At 36.9% G+C, this 22,668-nt stretch overlaps 1 protein-coding gene across 1 annotated transcript in view; it reads right to left on the bottom strand.

The window, feature by feature from the left end:
• Positions 1-22,191, bottom strand: part of LOC126471042 (voltage-dependent calcium channel type A subunit alpha-1-like) — a 74,400-nt gene extending 52,209 nt beyond the window's left edge. The window contains exons 1-5 of the mRNA XM_050099109.1: positions 22,173-22,191; positions 21,998-22,059; positions 21,743-21,811; positions 21,472-21,563; positions 7,317-7,467 (exon numbers count right to left, since the gene is read on the bottom strand). Of these exons, the coding sequence (XP_049955066.1) occupies positions 7,317-7,467; positions 21,472-21,563; positions 21,743-21,811; positions 21,998-22,059; positions 22,173-22,191 (393 nt within the window). The remainder of the gene's footprint in view (positions 1-7,316; positions 7,468-21,471; positions 21,564-21,742; positions 21,812-21,997; positions 22,060-22,172) is intronic.
• Positions 22,192-22,668: the final 477 nt, after the last annotated feature.

Here is a 22,668-nt window from a genome sequence, read left to right as displayed (position 1 = left end):
TTTTGTGTCTTCTTTGTGAACTCTCGTCTGAGAAAACTATTATGTATATAATGAATAGCTCATGAACTCGTATGTGTGAGTATTTATACAGACATTATTATGATGTGAATTCAGTGGACACTCAATTAGCATTATGTGAGACTGATATAAAGAAAGACATCAGCAATGAGCTTGTTCAAAAGCTGCCACTGGAGTATCATACCACTGTCTTGTATCAGTATGTAGGACCACTAACTTCACTGATTATTAATATTATTATGGAGGAAACTGCACTTATTACACAAAGATTAGTAGTGGAATTCCCATTAACATACAGCTAATCTAATGCAGAACTATACAAAATACTGGTCATTGGTTATCTGTGACTTAATCAGAATACTGTAAGTCAGTGGTGTTGTGTCTGTTATTGCTGAACTTTCATAAAAGTCCAAGCAATTTTCAGCAAGAGACTATGGGTTTATGGTGCTACTGAGGAAGTCAACCTAAATATTAATCTTATAATGGTCATATGGAATAGTGTGCCACTCACAGCCCTGAAACAGTGGCTGTATAAAGATCATAGCTGACAGGGCTTGGTAATGAGTGCCACATGCTGTCAATAACAGTTGGTTTCAAACCTGACAGGAATTACCACTGTCAGTGAATGCAGTCTGTCTCAAGCAGATTCCAAGTGATCACTGTGAAGGTACCTTACAAAAGGCCATGCTTACAGCATCACATAAAGCTGCATTTCTTCAACAGATCAGACAACACAGAAACTGAATGGTACATGACTGAAAACTAGAGGCACATAGAGAGGACTGAGCCATGATTTCATCTTTTTCAAATGGTGTAAGTGGTTCAAAACAGAACATGCAAATGATTGACAGTAAAAAGTTAACAGAAATGTGTGTGTCTGTAAAAAGAGCAATGGGTGAATCTTAGAACTACCACCATCATAACTTGGCAACATATCTTACCAAGAACCTGAGAAAATTCTGGTCCTGTGTAAAATCAATAAGTAGTTGTAATGCTACTATCCAGTGACTCATTGACCAGTCTTGTGTGGCAGTAGAAGATATCAAAAGTAAAGCTGAAATTTTAAGTTTTGGATTTAAGAAATTGTTCACGCACATTAACCATACAAACATACCATTGTTTGACCACCACACAGACCTCCATCAAATGGACAACACAGTAACAAACATTGCTGGCGTAGAGAAACAACTGAAAGAGTGGAAAGCAAATAAGTCACCAGGTCCTGGTGGGATTCCAATTCAGTTTTGCAAAGGGTACTCTACAGGATTGGCCCCTTATATACATTGCTTTTATCATAAATCACTCACCCAGTGATTGAAAAAGGTGCAGGTGACTCCTATATACAGGAAGGGTAAAATAATGGACTCGTAAAATTAAAGGATAATATTTTTAACATTGGTTAGCTGCAAAATTCTTGAATATATTCTCAGTTCAAATATAATAAATTTCCTTGAGAAGGAAAAGCTACTGCCCACAAATCAGTAATGCTTTAGAAACCATCACTCATGCGAAACTCAGCTTTCCCTTTTCTCACATGAGATCGTGTGAATCATGCATGAAGATTAGCAAGTGGATTCTATATTCCTAAATTTCCATAAAGCATTTGGCACAGTAACACATTGCCAATTGTTGACAGAGTTACAAGCATACAGTATAGGTTCACAGATATGTATGTGGCTTGAAAACTTCTTAAGTGACAGAAACCAGTATGTTGTTCTCTACAGTGAGTGTTCTTCAGAGACAAGAGTATCATCATGAGTGAGCTAGGGGAGTATGATAGGACCACTGTTATTTTAAATGTATATAAAAGATATGGCAGACAGGATAAGCAGCAGTACTGCATACTGATGCTGGTATATTGTATGGGAATGTGCCATCGTTGAGTGACTGTAGGAGGATACAAGATGAGTTAGACAGAATTCCTAGTTGGTCAGATGAATGGCAGCTAGCTCTAGGTGTAGAAAAATGTAAGTTAATGTGGATGAGTAGGAAAAACAAAATCATAATGTTTGAATACAGTATTAGTAGTGTGCTGCTTGACACAGTCATGCTGATTAAATATCTAGGAATAACACTGTAAAGCAATATGAAATGGAATGAATATGTAAGGACTGCAGTGGGCAAGGTGAATGGTCAACTCTAGTTCTTTGGGAGAATTTTGGGAAAGCGTGGTTCATCTGTAAAGGAAACCACATACAGGAAACTAATGTGACCCATTGTTGAGTACTGTTCAAGTGTTTGGGATCCACATCAGGTCGGGTTAAAGGAAGACACTGAAGCAATTCAGAGGTGGGCTGCTAGATTTGATACTGGTAGTTTCAGTCAACATGCAAGTAATATGGAGATACTTTGAGAACTCAAATGGGAATCGCTGGTGGAAGCGTGACATTCTTTTCAAAGAGCACTACTGAAAAAATTTAGAGAACTGGCCTTTGTTGCTGACTGTAGAGCAATTCTACTGCTGGCAACACACATTTTGCATATTGACAATGAAGATAAGATTAGAGAGAGTAGGGCTTCTACAGAGGCATGCAAACAATTGTTTTCCCTTGCTCTATTTGCAAGTGGAACAGATAATAAAATGACTAGTAGTGGTACAGGGTACCCCGTGCCACATATCTTACAGTGGCTTGCAGAGTATGTATAGAGATGAAGATGTAGGTGCAAGGCATCAAGTGCACTGACAACCCAATGTGGCATTTAATTGTAGTTGGTGGAGGGTGTAGTGTGACTGAAAATGTGGCTGTTATCTGCACCATGCCTTGGGACCACTCATGTAGGTTACTGTGAACACAAACCAGGCGTTTACTTCAACATTTGTAGTGACCAATCAATTGACCTTTCGTCTACATCCTCATGATGAGTGTGTTGTAGACATGCTCATCTTCCAAAATGACAACAGCCATAATCATAGGGCTGCAGGCATACTGCACCATGAATTGGTTGTCAAAGCATCTGATCTTAATCGCATGAAACTACATGGCAGTATTTGCATCAGTGGGTGAAATGTAGCAATCAGCATTCCTACACTTTGGTAGCTCTACAGTATCTAATGAGTGATGGGTGGTTTCATTTGGTTGTGGCATACCTGAAGAAATTTTTGGACTCTGTTCCACACTCAACTGATGCCACTAACATTCATGACCAAGTCCAAATGTAGCTCGGGTTGTAAAACTGCTTTGAAAAGACAGTGCCCACGTTAGTTCAGGCCATGTTTATGCATGACACATAAGCCAGGTAAGGACTGGAAACCAGAGGCTTTTGCACATCATCCACTTACCTCCTCCATGGCTGGTGCTGCTCTCTGTGTCCTGGTTATAGAAGTGCTTCAAAATAAATGCCAAGTGAGTCTCTCTTCTACTTGCTATGCAATAAGTGATGCAGAACTGCTACAGTGACTGGAGCATTGTGATCTTGTCTCATTGTGTGATTCATGTGGTTCTTGTTAGTTTTTGTTGTTCCACTAATCCTTCTCTCAAATGAGTCATGTTTTTTTGAGTGGACAAAATTTTTTAGAAGCTATGGAAGAGTTGAATGATTATGGATTGGTGGGAGTAATATCTGTCTGTGAATGGTATGTAGAATTTTGCTACACTGTTATTGCTGAACCTTTTTGATGGTGTTTTGGTTAGCATACAACTTATTCATTTTTGTTTTGTCCCTCTGTAACACAGTTGTTCCATATCTAAGAAAGAGGCACAAATAATGCTGAATTATGCTGAACATTTGCTGACCATCACCCTACTGTGCCAATCACCCTACTGTGCCAGAGTCTTTAGAGAAAAGTGGAATAAGAACAGTAGTTGATGAGAATTCTACTGTCTGTGAAAATATTTTCAACTTTTCTTCTTTAGTTTGTGGTGAAACATATAAAATCAGAAGCAAAAAGGTCTGGCAATCAGTTTATTATAAACTGAAAATGGCATCCAAGCTGAAGTCTCAAAGTGCCCAGAATTCATGAATGGGAATAAAGCTTTTTTTTTAATATTTAGTCACAATTGTCTCACAAGGAATTAAAAATTGACAGACTACTTGTCTGCTAACAGTTTTGTCTTGGTCCTTTTCCTAGAATCAGTATTGAGCAGAAATGGTTTCAAGGCAATACTGTCAATTTACAATTGAAAGACAGTTCCAACTACATTCTTAAAAATCAGTCTCAGAATGACTCCATGAATAAAATCAGGTTCTTCTGTTCACTTATTAAAATTTGAAAAATCATATTATCCAGAATAAAACCACACCACTGAATAAGGTATTTATGGCTTTCATGGAAGAATGGTATTTCATGTGTAAATAAAAAACCAGTGTGATAAATATGAAATGAAGATGTTTATTGTCTGCAATTTCACGATGGGTTTGATTGTTGGATTTCACCTGAAATGGATCATCACCTGGTAAAGGGTTACCAGTCAACTCCACAATACCACAATTTCACAGGTTGCTTACTGATCACTTGGGAGAAGGCACTGTTTACAATGCAGTTTTATAGAAATTATAGAAAGAAGCATGCTTCACCATAAAGACTTGCCAAAAGAAACTGAAAATGCATTATCTTTGTTAATGAGGAAGAATTGCCTTTTTTGTTTGAAGTGTAAAGACACAAGAGATGTGCTATACTTGGCCTCAGTACACAAAATAACAATTTCCAATTTTTCTGTTTGTACAAAGAATGTTATCAAGCTAAGATCAAAACTGCGTACCACTCTTAACTACAATATCTAGAAAACAGAGGTCGATTGACGTGATCAAATGATGTAAAATGCATTCAGGAGAAAACAGATGAACTGGTGGAAGAAACTGTTCTTCCACCTACTCATCATAACTGCAACAAATGTTTTTGTTTTGTACCAAGAAACACAAAATCCAAATCAATGGAACAGCTCCCATTTTTATAACTTTCTGTGATAAATTGGTGAAGGACTTACTCACTAGAAATCTAGGATGATACTTCCCAGGAAAAAAATCCCACCTATTGAGAAGAAGGTGCATTCAACAAGAGTGTGGAAAGTTTGTTTGAAGAAGATGAAAGAATCTAATAGAAAAGCAGGTATCAAGGAAATGAGCTGATGATCTGGATGCTGGCATTCTTCAGAATCTTTTACACCAATGCCTATTATTTGTGACAGTGTGCAAAGACTGAAAATTATTTTTATTTAGAAAAAAAAATGCTTCATCTTTTTGTTATTAATAATGTTGCTAACAAATATAGAACTAACATAAATGTGTAAAATAAAGATTGTACTCACATAACATGTAGCTCTCTTTAAGATACGTCAAACACAATCCTGCCAATGTCATTTTTAAAAAAATGCAATAAATAGCCAATTTTTCAGTCCCAGAATGTCTCCAACCGGCTGGCCCTCAAAGTGTTAACAAGGTTATTAAGATGATGTCTCTGGGTGATGACTAATTTTTTATCAGTTATGTTTATCATAGTTTACACTCCTGGATATATACCCATGCTCTATTGATCCTGCATGTCTGCTGGTCTGAAACATCATAGCTGATTCCTGGCACCTACTATAGCTATCTCTCTGCTCTTCAGGCCCTGCATTCAAACATTCACTTCCTTTCCTGCTCCTTATCCACTTCTTTCTCAAGCAGCATTCAAAACTCAATAATTTCCTTTTATCTTGCTATTAAAAAAATTTTTTTTTACTTATTTCACCCAAAAAATGTATATCTTATTCTTTATGCTCATTTTTTCTTTCCTTACTTATTGTTTCTTGGCTACCTCTCTCCTCCCTGAATTCTCTTACTGAGATGGATCAGCTGTCTACTTTCATTTGTCCATGAAAGCTGTCCTTGCATTCTCAATGCCCTTCAGTACCTTTCCTCTTTCTCAGTGCCCCAATGACTTTCTGTTATCTTCCATTCAACACACTTTTTTCTTTTTCAACTCTTATTTGCTTTGACAATCAAGCTATTTATGCCATAACATAGTAAAGCTTTCAGTTTTGATAAAGAAGGTATTGAAACACTGCAGCAAGCACACATTTCATCATTATATACGTCCCCCAACAACTCAGCACTTCAGCCAAAGGTGAAAAGTGCTCTAACATCAATGTCCATTTCTAATTCAGAATGTTGGATTATCAGAATGCAAGTGTCACTCAGTACTCTGAATCACACAGAACCATGGTAACTTGCAAGATAAAATTGCTATCATTAATGGAATGTCCACTTACGAAAAGATGCAGTTTTGTGATCAGAGTAGTTTGGCTCATAAACAGAAACTATAAAATGTGCAAATGAAATTTAGCTGTGGTGTTGTGAAATAGTACAATTTATCAAATTAAAATGATTAATGGAAAATCTCATATAAAGATGTGAAACAAGTACTAACAAAGAGATAGAGGGGCTGGCCAGTACTTACCTCAGCTCAGTACAGCCGATAGATACACACAAAACAGAACCGAAAATTTACGTTCCTAGCTTTCGGAACAAATGTTCCTTCATCAGGGAGGAGAGAGGGGAAAGAAAGGGAAGAAGGGAAAGTGGATTCAGTTACTCACAACCCAGGTTATGAAGCAACAGGGAAAGGAAAGAGCATGCCCTCCAGCATAATTCTAGGGACCTAGGAACCTGCTACACCGTATCTGCCATTTGGCTTCTCCCACCCAACACCAGTCCCTCTGAACTGTGGAGATGGGAACTTGCACTCCAACACATCCTTTCATCCCGCCATCCCCCTGGACTGAACCTATGTTAAACAACCTCACTCCCATTTACTCTTCAGTCTTCTCCTCTTTCCCTTTCGTCTTTAGCCATTCACGCATCTTTTCATCCTACATAGTTGTGTTTATCTTTATACTGTATACCTCTTTACTTCTGTATGCATCCTCTTTGGTTTGGAGCTGGCACAGTACTTACAGTAGAATATCTTTGGCTTCCCCCTGACAACCATGCCTCCATCCTTGCTACCCTCCCTGTTTTCCTTTCCCTGTTGCTTCATAACCTGGGTTGTGAGTAACTGAATCCACTTTCCCTTCTTCCCTTTCTTTCCCCTCTCTCCTCCCTGATGAAGGAACATTTGTTCCGAAAGCTAGGAACGTAAATTTTCGGTTCTGTTTTTTGTGTATCTATCGGCTGTACTGAGCTGAGGTAAGTAAATTTATCAAATTAGAACTTTGTGATTGTTGATGAAATGGCCAAAGATGTAATAGAAATAGCCAACTGAACTCTCTCTCTCTCTCTCTCTCTCCAAATATTCATTACATAGACACTACACAGATTTATTGTAATTTATATTAGCAATATTAGCAAGAAACTGCATGAGCACTGTGATGTCAACTTACAAGAAAAGAGCAGAAAAATATAAAAGAAACAAAATAGGCATAAGCTAGGTTGGAGCCACATTCAGATCCTGGTTTCCGAGCAAGCTTATCACATGGTCTGCCACTGATGCAGGACAACATTATTGAAGGCCAGGCTTCCCCCGTTGCACACCTGGAAGGAGATAAACATAAAAATTAAACCTAAATGTACAAATAAATATGTAATAAGATATTTATTGTGCCACATTCTGTTTGCAGTTCCTTACATAAATAATAAAGCTGGTGTGTGAGAAAGTAAAAATTAATTTAATTCTATTGATTTAATGAGTCACTTCTGTATGCATACACAATTTTTGAGTGTTACAATTAAACTAAATTGGCAGTACACACATTATTTTAAACAAAATGGAGTTTGGATCAACACTGGTTCAAATTCTTACCAGAATGATTTTTATAGTAGGTACTAAAAATCATTTGTCATAAACTGTGTAATATATGTTGAAATATGTTTGGTAATCTTCTGGCCAAGTAAATACATAGTATTTAATTTTTAAACTGCCAAGACCATACTAACAGTGCTCCATAGCACAATATAGCACAGTGCTGCACTCTGTGAGAGGTACAGACTTTGCTTCATTTTGTTACTCATACTTGTGTTTGAAAGTGAACTACTTAAAAATAAAGCAAAACAAAACAAACATAAGAAACAAGACATAATATCTGTCTCTTAATCAATATCAGATTAAAAACATGCCAAGGAAGATTTAAAAGTATGTATGATATTACCATAACACATGTGTGGAACATAGAATGTATAAAGACAATTAGCAACTGAGCAGAGGAGGTGTCAAGCTGTGGATATGCACACATGTGCTGCTCCTGAAACTATGGCCTGACTGGGACAAATGAGTGTTTTGGATGGAATAGCTACGGTTAATGTGTAGATGTGCTGCTGATTCCATGGAATCTTCCTTGATACCCTGACCACGAAAGTTCCTATGTCCACATGTCACTCAACCTTCCGCAAAGTTTCAAGTTTTGAAATTCAGGAATTAACTCTCCATCATCAACCTTGTCATGCAGAAACTGATTATAATGGCAAAGATACCTTTAAACCATCTAAACAAGATACATCTACATGATCCTGAATTCAAATATCTCAGCTTTTAATTGAACTACCTGACATTTATTGATTTGAGCAATATTTTAAACTCCATCTGATGCAATTATCCAATCTTTTGACATTTTACTCAAATCTTAGCATAGAACTCTCTATCTCTCTCAACCACTAGCCCCTCATTGTCTTCAGATCATTTTCTGTAAACCTAATTCATGTATCACTACATGAAAAATTCACTCCCAACAACTTACAGGACATGAAACCTGAAAGGACCTGTAACACAGTGAGTAACCAATCCTTCATAAGCTTACTCTTACTGAAACACCAGACCTTCAACCATAAACACAAATCATCTGCACAGGACAAGGTAAACATTTGCTCTCCTTCACTTGTCCTCAACAGTGAAAGCATATGTGTTGCATCCATCTTACTGATTACAAGGAACCTAAAGCACACTCATCTTCCACTTTCACTCACACTCAGTTACTCCATGATAACCTTCCAGTAATTCCTCACCTACAAATATCTCTCATTTTTCTTGCATATCTTCCTTTGTAAATGACATCAGTTTCATGACCAATAAAAGTGAACCCACTTGCAATGTAATGATTGTTCCAAACAGCCATCTGTATGCAGACATCAACTCCACCACTCTCTTCATGAACCAGAGTGATAGTCATGCAGAAATATCCATCAGTAGTTTGATGCATTTGCAGCAAGTATTACAATATAGTAGTCCAACATGCTTTCCATACATGATAAAATCTCTCTCTCTCTCTCTCTCTCTCTCTCAACTGAATTCACATCCTCCCTTACCTTCACTAGCTGACTGCATATGTTTTTCAAAATCTACAGAGTTAGTTATCTCAGAGGCCCATTATATTGCACCTTATTACTGTGTCCCCACGGAAGAGATTTCTGGCCTGTTGGTCAAAGTCTCTAGAAGAATGACCTGCAGTTCACTGAGCAAAGCAGTGGAGTGGTTAGCACACTGGACTCACATTCAGCAGAACAACAGTTCAAATTACCCTCTTATCACCTACCATTTCCTGCATTGTTTCTCCATGGTTCCTACACAATCACAATAAGTGTCCCAGCTTATCTGTGTTTTGTCACAAGTCCATGGCCTTATCACTCTTCAATATTGTCTTCTTGAGCATCTGGCTGTATCCACATCACCTTATTCCTTATACACACTAACAACCATATTTTCCACTGCAATTTCTTATGCTTTCATGGGGATATACATAAATTAACATACAATACAGCTGTGAACACTTGCGTGGCACACTAGTGGGCCAGTTTGTGCATGGCCCATTTGTTCATTAGAATCCTTCCAATGTGCCCAAGACCTTAAAACACTCTGTCATTCATATTGACTGATAATGTCTTCATGAACCAGACCTTTAGCTAAAATCCTTTATTCTGATTCATAAACAATATCAGTACCTTCTCTTCAGTCTATTTCACTTGGCCACCTTTGGCTTAATAAGTCATCTTCCTGCAAATCAATCTCCACTTTTGTGATAGCCCTAGAAACTGAGAATCCTCACCAAGCATACGAGCCATCATGAATCCCCTCACTTTTATCAGTTCCACCAATTCCATATAATAAGTCCCCCTTCTACAGTTCTGCCAGTTATGGAGAATGAGTCTGTTGTGTTAAACAGAAAACACATACCATGTGTCATGTTGTCTGGCATCCTGCATAGAAAATCATATTTGCATATTAGCCACAAAGATATGACCCAGCATCCCTCCCAGAAAGGAAGAGATAATCTATACACTGCATCAGGCCTCTGGTTACACTTCATTGTGTCCTGATTTGAGTAATAACCTCGCAGTAGGGACCAGTTTGGATTTCAGAAAGAACTCTTAACTTAACAGATTGTATTTTCTTTGCCAGATGATACAATAGACTCAATACATCAAAAAATTATAACTGTTGGAAATATTTTGTGACAAGGCACAGGCTATTGATTATGTGAACCATGACACCCTCATGTAAAAGTTAAAAAATTATTAAGTTATTGATACAGGCTAGTTTGTGTATTTTATCTTATTTGCATGACAGGGAGCAACACTGTATCAGTTCCATGCCAACCTCACGGCAACTGACAATCATAATTTGAAGCATCAGACAAGGCATACCACAGGTTTGTGTTATGGATCCTTTATTGTCTCTGATAGACATAAATGGTCTTCAGCTTGTATTACCAGCAGATGTAATTTTAGTCATTTTCTGTAGATGACACAAATATAGGAACAAAAGGTAATACCAGTCCTCTTGCACAAAAGGCAGCTGTTGAAACATTTGAAAACTTCTAAGCAAACAGATTTTTATTGCACTTAGACAAGGCCCAGTAAGTACAGTTCAGTACTTCCCACAGAACTCATCAAATTACAAAAATGGTCAGTTCAAACAAGATGTACAAGAAGTAGATGATTTAAGCATTTTTAACTGCAGAAAATGACAACTTTAATTAGATAATCCACAACCCAGGATTAATTAAGTACATCACTACAGCTACATTTGCAGTGCACATAGTTTCTGGTATAGGTGGTTCAAAACTGAAGGAACTATTTGATTTTGCAATTTACATGTATTAATGTTTTATGGAAACAGTTTTTGGTAATATTCAGCTTACAAAAACAGTATTTACAGAATACAGAAATATGTTACAGAACACAGTGCATAGACCTCTTCAAATAACTTGGTACTTATACAATCACTTTGTTGGTCCAGGTGTTATGGTCTGGAGAGTTATAATGGTACATGGGCGTACTGACCTCCAAGGTACGCTCACTGGCCAATGTTATTGTGACACTGTATTTCTTCTCCATGTGTGTCTTTTCAGGGGCGCATTCAGCCTTGACTTCATTTTTATGGATGACAGTGTGTGACCACATCAAACAGCACAGGTGGAAGAGCTCTTGGAATGAGAGGAGATTCAGTGAATGGGCTGGCCTGCTCATTCCCCTGACTTAAACCCCATTGATCATGTGTGGGATCCATTGGAGAGATGTATTGCCAACATGTCCACATGCAGAAGTTATCAACTGTGCTGGTGGAGAAAAGGAATGCCTAGCCACAACAAGTCCTTCCCAACCTTGTGGGCAGCATGGAAGCATGTTGCACAACTTGAATTTCTGTCTGTGGTGATCACACATCATATTAAGAACCATGTCTCATCTTTTGTAATCTGCACGGGACCATAATAAATCACAGTGACTTCAGTGCAGTTATTGTCTTTGAATAAAAGTGTCATTCCTCCTCATCTTATTGCATATTTTCTTCAGTTACCTTCTATACTATATTATAGTATACTATGCTATACCATGCTATACCACAGCAAATCTTTCTATGTATAGTTCAAGTATCATCAAGCTATGTTAGTTGACAGTGACACATCATCTTTAAGTTTTGCGAACGAGCACAGTTTTCACTTCTGTTAGAGTAAAGTGTTTCGAATTTCACACAATGGCTGTTTAGTATAAAAAGTGAGCACTTTCAGTGGTCAAGAAACTGCAAATCATACATCATCATCATCAGTGTTCCATCCAAAGGCATGTTTTTACATAGTGACTTTCTATGTTCTTCTGTCATCCTCTTCAGGTATACATAATTTCTGCTGCCCTTTATGTTGTCAGTCATCTTGTATTTCCTCCTTCCTTTCAACCTCCTTCCACAAGCTAGTTCCTTCAGGGTGTCTGTTAGTGAGCACTTCCATTTCAATAAATGTCCTGTCAAGGTCTCTTTTCTTTTATAACCAGCTGCAGACTTCTCCCTCACCATCCATTTCCAACACTCTTTCATTACTCAGTCTTTCCATCCTGCTTATCCTCTCAATTCTCCTCCATATCCTCATCTCAAATTCTTCTAGACTCTTTCATGCTCTCATCTCCACGTTTCTGCCCAATAGAGAGCCACACTCAAGATAAAACCCTTACCATGCCTTTTCCTCAGGCCTTTATCTAGTGAGCCACATAATAATTTCCTCTTTCTACTGAACACCTCTTTCACTATAGCAATGTGAGTTTTCACCTCGTGATGCCATCTCAAGCCTTCAGTGATAATTATTCCAAGGTATTTAAATGATCTTACTTGGCTAATAATAACTTTTCCTCTCCTAATATTTGACAGTCTCCTTCCTGTGCCAGTTACCAACCTTAGTTTCTGTTGTACTGTTTCTCATCTCACATTCCACCAAGTATAATTTAGATCTTTTAGCATTTTATTTACAGTTTGTTCACTTTCTGCCACTAACATCATGCCACCAGCAAATCTTATACACTCTGTTTTCTTCCCACCAATACATACTCCCCATTTCCATTGAAGCCTTTGAAAGTAATCTCTTCCAGGTATAAGTTGAACAAAAAAGTGGAGAGGAGACAAACTTGTCTAATGCCTCCTGCAATACTTCAGAATTAATTCACTGACTGCAAATTCCTTGATATTGGTTGTATTAGGTATAGATCTACTACCCAACAGTGACATATGGGCAACCTGGATTTCTCAATAATTGTGAGTAGTCACTGTAACCAATTTGGCTAACCATGCATGTTCCCTGGACTGACCACAGCTTCCATATGCCACACTGTCTACATCCTAATAACATAGTCCCCTAAATTTGTCACCTAATGTTCATAACATTACTTGGTTCCTGCAACAAGGAGAATGAGACAATGACGTATATCATGTGGTCATATAGATTTGGAGCACTTACATGTGACCGAGCAGGGTGGCGCAGTGGTTAGAGCACTGGACTCACATTCGGGAGGATGACGGTTCAAACCCATCTCCAGACACCCTAATTTAGGTTTTCTGTGATTTTTCTAAATTGTTTCAGGCAAGTGCCGGGATGGTTCCATTGAAAGGGCATGGCCAGTTTCCTTCCCAATCTTTCCCTAATCCGAGCTTGTGCTCCGTTTCCAATGACCTCATTGTCGAAAGGACGTTAACCACTAATCTCCTCTTCCAATTACATGTGTGCCTGGAAGAACAGACTCTGATGACAGTCTACAGCTGTATGAAATACTTCGAAATTAAATAACTAACTGCGAATTCCTTGAAATCAGTTGTATTCGAATGGACTGCACATTCGTCTGGATTCATCTTTGTCCCATTCTCCCTATTGTGGCAATCCAAATAATGTGAGCATTGGGTGATGAATTTAGTGGACTACAATATAAGGATGTAGACTGAGTGACACACTGAATTTTCAGTCGTTCCAGGGAGTATGCATGGATAGCCAGATTGGTTAAGATGACTATTTGCGATAAGCAGAAATCTGAATTTGAGTCTCAGTCCCACACAAATTTTCACTATTAGGTGGTAGTTCTATACCTAATACAGCTGATATCAAGAAATTCACAGTCCGTGAATTAATTTCGAAGTATTTCGTACAGCCGTGGATTGTCAACAGTCTCTGTTCTCTCAGACATGCCTGTAACCCTTTTCCAATGCTGCTCCATTCCAGTATTTCATTTCGAGTCCTTATTCTTAATTTATGTTGTGAATATTGATTCTGTATCAGTCAACTCTCCTTCCATTCTACAATATGGAAGTACATCAAGACCAAAACATCTTCACATAAAAGATTTGTGCAGTATCCTGGAATGCCATCTTTGCTTTGTGAGACATTGTTAGGAAAGGAAAAATGCTTCAACAAATTACTTGTGCAGGGGTAAAGAAGGGCAAGAAAGTGAGAGCTGAAAGGTATGATGAGCTAAAACATATTTTAATTCAATGGATACTCCAAGTTAGGACTTCATCAGTCTGTCTAAGTGGACCAGTAATTGAATTTAATGCTCTAGAAATTGCAAATACAACATTTCACTGCATTTATGGGCTGGTTTGAAGGTTTAAGGAGCATGTTCTAATTGTTTATTGAAAACTCAGTCCTGAGGCTGATTCCGTGTTTGAAGATGATGTTGCTGCCAGGGAAAATGATGTCTTAACAATACTGACAGCACAGTATGAAAAGTGTGACATATTTCATGCAGAAAAATTTGGGATGCTTTTCAGACTCATATCTGACAAAATGAAAGTTGGTATAATGCAACATACTATCAGCACTCAACTGTGCCAGTGCTGACTGACAGAGAAACTGAACATCAGTAAACCAGTAAATTTCCATTGCTTCAGAATCATGTATAAACTACCATTCACCTACATAAAACAGCAATGAGGCTGAATGATAAAAGTAAAATTTGCCACATGTCTGCAAACATTTGATCACAAAATGATCAAAGAAAGCTGCATGATTGTGCTTCTTGTAGATAACTGTGCTGATTATCTGAAAGATGTTTCACTGCAAAACATTGTTCTTGCTTTCCTTCCTCCCAGTGGTTTCATGCTTCAAGGAATAATAGGAGATAAAACAGTAGCAGCCAAAGCTTCTTATTCAGTGGTATTTACCATACATTTATGTACCAGAATCTGCAAAGACATGGAATCACCTGGAAACAATGCATTTTATTTCCTGTTTGTGGAGTGCTGTGGAATGCAAATCAGTCTATTACAATTTTTGAGAAACAACAGGATAAATTTTTGTCATGGACATCTGCAGAAGCAATTCTTATCACAAAGACTGACAAGCAGTCCATAAAAAGCCCTGTGACACTCACTTTCAAGTTTTTGATTTGGTTGAAAATAATGTCAGGACATCTCAAATACCGGACATCCCTTCTTTCTAAGAAATACTCTGAATTGCACAATTTGAAACTGACCCACCAATGCATCCTTTAGTCAGACAGATGTACTTATCTCATTCAACACCAGTTCATATCTTCATTTATCTCAGTCCTATTCACATTCCAAATTCGGCTCCTTCCCCTTCCTCCTTCTGCTTCTCACTTTAGCTTCACTGATGCACGTATCCTAGTCTACACTGTTCTTAGACAATCATCTTCCATTCTGCCTGCTCACCGAGTCCTCTTACCCTTATAGGTTCTGGATGGTGTCTGATGAGCAGTGTTGGGACACAACACTCACAAAAGTGTTGAAACTAAACAGTGCATCATGTAAGAAATGTCAAAAATGAGTAGTAAAATGAATACTCTGTGTCAAATGCTACTTTTAGTTACATTAGAAGTGCATGAGTACATGTCCAAAAATTATCAGTGACAACTTTATTTGGTCATGCTTCATATGTTTATGTAGATAAAACTTGTCTCCAACATCTTCAATTAAAAACAATATAATTGTAGAAAAGAAAATTATGTGAGGACTCTTGCATACTTGTTCATTCTAATGTAAAGTGCAAGGGAAGTAATTTTTTGACTGTTTGAATAAAAAATGTAATTTTGATGGCTGTTATGTACACCTAGCAAACCTAAATGTTATTGTAATTTTAATTTGCAGAATTTTGGAAAAAGTGACATTTGGTCATGTCCTGTTAAAAAGAATATGATTGTAATTTATTATTTGAATATTTATTATTTATAATATTTACTGCGTTATAGGAACATTCTTAAAATTACTTCATACATCCACAAATTAAAGGAAAATATGAAAAACTTATATGTGCTGTTCAGGGACACCAAATTGCAGGACATCTTAACAAAGTACGAAAGCAGCACATAAATATACAAGGAATCCCAAAAAATCTCTAAAAACACATTATTATGCTGAAAAGATAAGAGAATCCAGTAATGTTAGTAAAACAGCCTGGAATGTTGTAAACAAAGAATGTGAATGTAGAGAGTATTCTGATTGCAGTAATATAGCACCAGGAGAAAATGAAACGTTGGTGAGTGAGCAAAAGACAGTATATGAGGCATTCATAGAATGTTTAGTAAATCATGCAGAGAAGAAACTGATGAATCAACACTACAAATGAAGTCCATTACAATGAGTAATTCATTTTTCCCAAGGAGTGTTACAAAATGAGATGTAACACAAACAATCTCAATATTAAAATTAAAAATCTAGTGGTTACAATGATATATGATCTATATTACTTAAAGAATGCAGAAATGAATTAATAAAACTACTAACACTTCCTGACTTTTTGAAAATTTGAGACACATAATGAGTGTATACAAATGAATCAACCAGAGGTAGAAACAATTACAGGTCAATTTCATTGACTTCAACACTTAGCAAAGTTACTTGAAAGAGTAATCATAGACCAAATGGAATCTTTTTTCTATGAATAAACCTCAATAAACAACTCACAAAATTGATCCCAAAAAGTGTGATAAATAATAACACCAGTGGTAATTTTCTTTCATGAACTGCTAAACAAACTAGATTAAGGAAAACCAAGTCTTTTTCTAGATTTGTTTAACACCTTTGATTCTGTGAATTATATAGCATTTTTATCAAAATTACAAACTTTCATATAGGAGGATTGGAAGTAAATTTCTTAAATTCTTAACTGCAAGATAGAAGAGAGGTTGTTTTACTTGACATGTTATAAGAATGAAGGCAAGATCTTAACAGTAGCACCAACATGCAAGAGTCCTCCAGGGAAGTATTCTTGGGACTTTTTTTGTATATATTAATGACATAGCCACAAAACTAAAGGCTAGAGAATTACCCTGACAATACATTATTTACTAGCTGGGGCTATACTGAACAGATAGCAGTGCAAACCAAGAAACACAACTCTGACCTCATCAGAGAATACCTTGTTATGGATAAACTTACACAGAATAAGGACAAGGCTGTTGTGGTGGACTTATTGTTAAATTATAGCCAATCACAAGAGAACATAAATACTGAATCACTGTCCACAACTGATGGCTGATGAACATGTTACATGGAAAGAACATATCAACTACATCTGTAAAATGATTAGCTGCAACATTTACTTACTGCACAAAAATGTCTCATAAAATAATAACTCCTCCTGACCTTAAACAAGAATGCTAGAGATTAATCCACTTCTTGCGATTCATCACAATATGGATTCATGGAATTCATAATATATAAATAAATATGGGATTGAAATGTCTACACAGTGAGGACATTTGGGCTACAGAAGATGGCAGTTAGAACAATTGCTAATACAAGCAAACACCAGTCCTGTAGGAGTTACTTCATCAAGTATAATTTACTGACTGCATACTCGTTGTATGTCCTTAAGACAACTATGTTTATGAAAGAGAATGAAGAACTAAGGGTTATAAATAGAGACATTTGTAATTACACAGTACAACAAGAGGTGAGTATCATAGGATATGGTCTAATCAAAGAATTGAAAACTGAAGTCCACTAGCAGCTGGAAGAAAAATCTATATCAAGGTTGCCAAAAAAATACATAAATCAAAAAAAGTTTTGCATCACCCTGGTTCCGAGAACTCCTGAAGATAGACATTGACTGTGGATATTGTATCACAGACACAGTCCCTTTGACTGTTCAGAGATGTCACTAAACTCGCTCAAAGATACAAACAACCATGCATGAGCAGCGCCTAATAGACAGAGGGGGTCCAACAGCCGATCAGTTTCAGTCATTCCACCAAGAAGGAGGAACACAGCTCCTATTGTCTGTGGGTCAACCATGTCTAGCTGGTCAATACCGCAGTTCAATCATGTCTGTGTTGCTACTTTGTGCCAGGAAGGGCTCTCAAAAGGGGAAGTGTCCAGGCATTTTGGAGTGAACCAAAGCGATGTTGCTTGGACATGGAAGAGATACAGAGAGACAGGAACTTTTGATGACATGCTTCGCTCAGGCCACCCAAGGGCTACTGCTGTAGTGGATGACCATTACCTATGGCTTATGGCTCAGAGGAACCCTGACAGCAATGCCGCCATGTTGAATAATTCATTTTGTGCAGCCACAGGATGTTGTGTTATGACACAAATTGTGCTTAATAGGCTGCATGATGTGCACTCCCGACATCCATAGCGAGGTCCATCTTTGCAACCACGACACCATGCAGGGTGGTACAGATGGACCCAACAACATGCTGAATGGACTGCTCAGAATTGGCATCACATTCTCTTCACCAATGAGTGCCGCATATGTCTTCAACCAAACAATCGTCGGAGACCTGTTTGGAGGCAACCCAGTCAGGCTGAATGCCTTAGACACACTGTCCAGCAAATGCAGCAAGGTGGAGGATACCTGATTTTTGGGGTGGCATTATGTGGGGCCGATTTACAATGTTGGTGGTCATGGAAAGCACCATAATAGCTGTACGATACGTGAATGCCATCCTCCGACAGATAGTGCAACCATATTGGCAGCATATTGGTGAGGCATTCGTCTTCATGGATGACAACTTGCACCCCCATTGTGCACATCTTGTGAATGACTTCTTTCAGGCTAATGACAATGCTCGACTAGAATGGCCAGCATTTTCTCCAGACATGAACCCTATCAAACATGCCTGAGATAGATTGAAAAGGGCTGTTTATGGACGATGTGACCCACCAACCAGTCTGAAGGATCTATGCCGAAACACCATTGAGGAGTGGGACAATCTGGACCAACAGTGCCTTGATCAACTTGTGGATAGTATGTGACAACGAATACAGACATGCATCAATGCAAGAGGACATGCTACTGAGTATTAGAGGTACCAGTGTGTACAGCAATCTGGATCACCAACTCTGATGGTCTCGCTGTATGGTGGTACAACATGCAATGTGTGGTTTTCATGAGCAATAAAAAGGGCGGAAATGATGTTTATGTTGATCTCTATTCCAATTTTCTGTACAGGTTCTGGAACTCTCGGAACCAAGGTGATGCAAAACTTTTTCTGATATGTGTATAAAACAACTCAATGGAAATCTTTTTAAGGGTAAACTGGAACAGTTGTAATTGAAAGATGTTTATTGCTCACGCCAAGATTTCTGAACTTCAGTGTTGACAGATCTATTTTTGTTTCAGTTTATTAGTAATGGTAAATGTTTACATAACAGTATCTAATGTGCTCCTTGTTGTAAATGTTCAGTGTATTTATGGCATGATATGACTGACGTAAATATACAAAAAATGAAGTTGTCCAAGACTGTTAAGTTGTAATAGACAAATAAAGATTATTATTATTACTGAGTCACCGGCTGGGGTGGTCGAGCAGTTCTAGGCGCTACAGTCTGGAACTACGTGACCGCTACGCTCGCAGGTTTGAATCCTGCCTCGGGCATGGATGTGTGTGATGTCCTTAGGTTAGTTAGATTTAAGTCGTTCTAAGTTCTAGGGGACTGATGACCTCAGAAGTTAAGTCCCATAGTGCTCAGAGCCATTTGAACTGAGTCAATTTGATGACTCTTATCTAGATGACATGTGATTCCAGCAAGATAGTGACATCCATCACATATTTCTCAACTAAATAAAAAAACAAAATTTCATGAATGCATGACCTCATGCTGTAACAAATGCAAATGGCAACAGAAATGTATTGTCTGCAAACACACCAAGGTTTTTTCTTTGCATATTTATGAAGTTCTAATTTTATGTTAAGAAAATAACAACAATTACGGAAAACATATATCTGAAGAGTTATTGACAATGCACAGTGAGAAAAATTGCTGATATAAATACTAAGATGACAGATACTCTTGGAGATAATTTGACAAATGTTGTTTTCTATATTCACAGTATGTAACAATTTGACAAAAATAAACTAAATTCCAAATTATGTTTTGAGAACATTACTATGCTTAATAGTTGCAGACATTCAGTGTAAAGAATAACTGTTAATACAAAAACATGATTGGCAGAGTGTATATGTGAGTCTCACATGAAATGAAGACAAGTGATATTGCTTATGAATAAAACAAAACTATTAATGTTGTTGGGAAAATATTTTTATGTAACTGACACAAATAAGGAATCTTGATGATACACAGAAAGTCTACACCAAATAACTTTTTGGTCAAATGATTACAAAGTAATGCAATGGAGGTATAAAAAAATTGGAGTAACACTTGCAACTTTAGATGAGCACACATTTGAACAGAAACTACCAGACATGCACAATGACATGCAACAATATTTAGTGGCGAAATGCAGACACAGACTGATTCACCAGATTATACTCACCCGGCAATGTGGAACTTCCGTTCAAAGACAGTGTATACACCATAAACATATGCTTGTTTATTTTATATCTAAAGTTATAAAATTATTATAAAAGTGCTCCTTGAAAAGAAAAGTCTCTTTGTCCTATAAAAAAAAAATATAAAAAAAAAATCCCATTTCCTTCCCAATTTCAAGTTGCTTTCAAAAGCGATTCTTGAGAAGAAAAGGTCTTGTTTCTTATTTTTTAAAAGAATCTGTTGTTTGCTTCCCGTATCTTAAGTATGACTCAAGTTTCATCCCAAGCAAAGAACAGGGCATGCTCAACTACAGTGATATCACCAAATTTCTTTGTGGACATTTACTCCACTCCAAAGTTTCAATTAAATTTTACTGCCTGAAAGCCAAAGTCTGTACTATTTCTACAAAACTCAATAACTGTATTACTTGTTTTTGTAATCATTTTAAATCAAACAGTTGTCTCTAGTCTTCTCGGTGATGGTCAAAATTTCCACCAACAAGATGATGACTTACATATTAGAGGAGCACTCAGATCTTGTTTTCCATAGTTTGACTTAAAGCTGCTTCAAAATGCTGGTGAAAATGTTATAGCATGTATTCCTAATTACTTTATAACATTCATAATAAACTGGGTACACAGATAACAAGAATTGCTATGATCACTTTACAGCAATAAGTATTGCAAAAAAAATATCTTAGGCACAAACAATCAGATGAACTATATACTGACTGATACAGCAAAGATTTATAAAGCAAAACAACTATCAACAAAAAACATACAATTTAAATTTCTTAAGGGGAACTAATTTAGCAATACAAATGTTATGCGAGCCAAGCGCATCTACTGTAGCAACAAATAAAAGATTGCTGAATGGATTCAGGAGCTTACTAATGCCCCTTTTCTCTGCTTTCAGGCATGATATTTTCACATTAATGGCCGTAGATTTAGTTCACATTTAATATATAAATGGTTGTTGAACACCACAGTTTCACTGAAACATTCCTTTCAGTAAAATTTCCAAAACAGTAAACTGATAGAAAATATGAATTAACTTGCCTGAAAAGCAGCATTAGACCCTGAACAAAGCTGCGGAAGTTGTTATGCCGGGTGATGGAAGTTTCAGGGTCCAGATCAATGTTTCCAAATACCTACATGTGTGGAGACAAGCAGTAATATTTAAGTGATATGTAAATAAATGTTTTAATTAACTGATGATTTAGGATCTGTGTACTAAACTGTGGTAGGCTACATGTGAAATCTTAATTTGTTCATTACTCAGTAATGGCAAAGGATAATTCAAATAGTAAAAATACAAATATTACAATACAGGTACTGCTAATACTATATCTTTGTTTGTTTTGAAATTATCACTGCTTGCAGTATAATTATTTTGTGGCTATTGGATACAATATAATGGATATATTATTTATGTTAGTAATTATATACGCTGCCTATGAAATCTGAACTCACAAAACTCAATACACTTATGTCATTCTGTATTTAAATTGTAGCTCGCCAATTAGAAATGAGCAAACAGTTAACAACATTGTGCTACAAAATTCATAAATAGCTGGAAATTTACTGTAGTAATTAAAAAATTGATGTGGATAGTACTGAGAGGAGTAAAAAAAAAAAGGACGAGCACTAAAAAACAAAATGAAAGTAATAAATACAGCTCAAAATAAAATAGCTCTGATCATAAAAATAAATGTGATATAAACTGGAACATTGCATTTAAGGTAAGTAATCAATCCTACATTTTTCAAACATGTCCATGATACAATATCACAATAAACCATACATTATTATCCATAAAGAACCATGCAAAATGCACAGACTTCTTTATGAAGCATAAATTCTTTAAAAAATTCTTGGTCACATCATTACGGATAGTCAAAGACATCAGTGTTTTACTGCTAAGAGAAAAAGTTGTGAACAAAATTTTCAGTACAAGTTAGAGATTATTAACATATGTGATTCTGTGGTTGTAATCAGTATGGTGTTATTCCCAGCAACAAAATGCATCATTTGCATCACATGAAATAGAAGTAGAAACATGTCTCAAGATAGTTAAATGTAGTTGGAATCCCACCACCAATAGACACCACACATCAGTTATCAGTAATTGGCCTAAGAAGTCTGTTTTTTCAGAACAAAAGTCCTTTATTCAGATACTAAAAGGGAACAAACTGACTAAAATGAGAAAGAAGAAGGAGCAGAATGTGAAGGTATATAACGAAAGGGACGATGTGA

This window comes from Schistocerca serialis, chromosome 3 (genome assembly GCF_023864345.2).
Source record: "Schistocerca serialis cubense isolate TAMUIC-IGC-003099 chromosome 3, iqSchSeri2.2, whole genome shotgun sequence".
NCBI lineage: Eukaryota > Metazoa > Arthropoda > Insecta > Orthoptera > Acrididae > Schistocerca > Schistocerca serialis.
The sequence above is the reverse complement of the archived record's forward strand: the minus strand, read 5'-3'. Positions and strand labels throughout refer to the sequence as shown.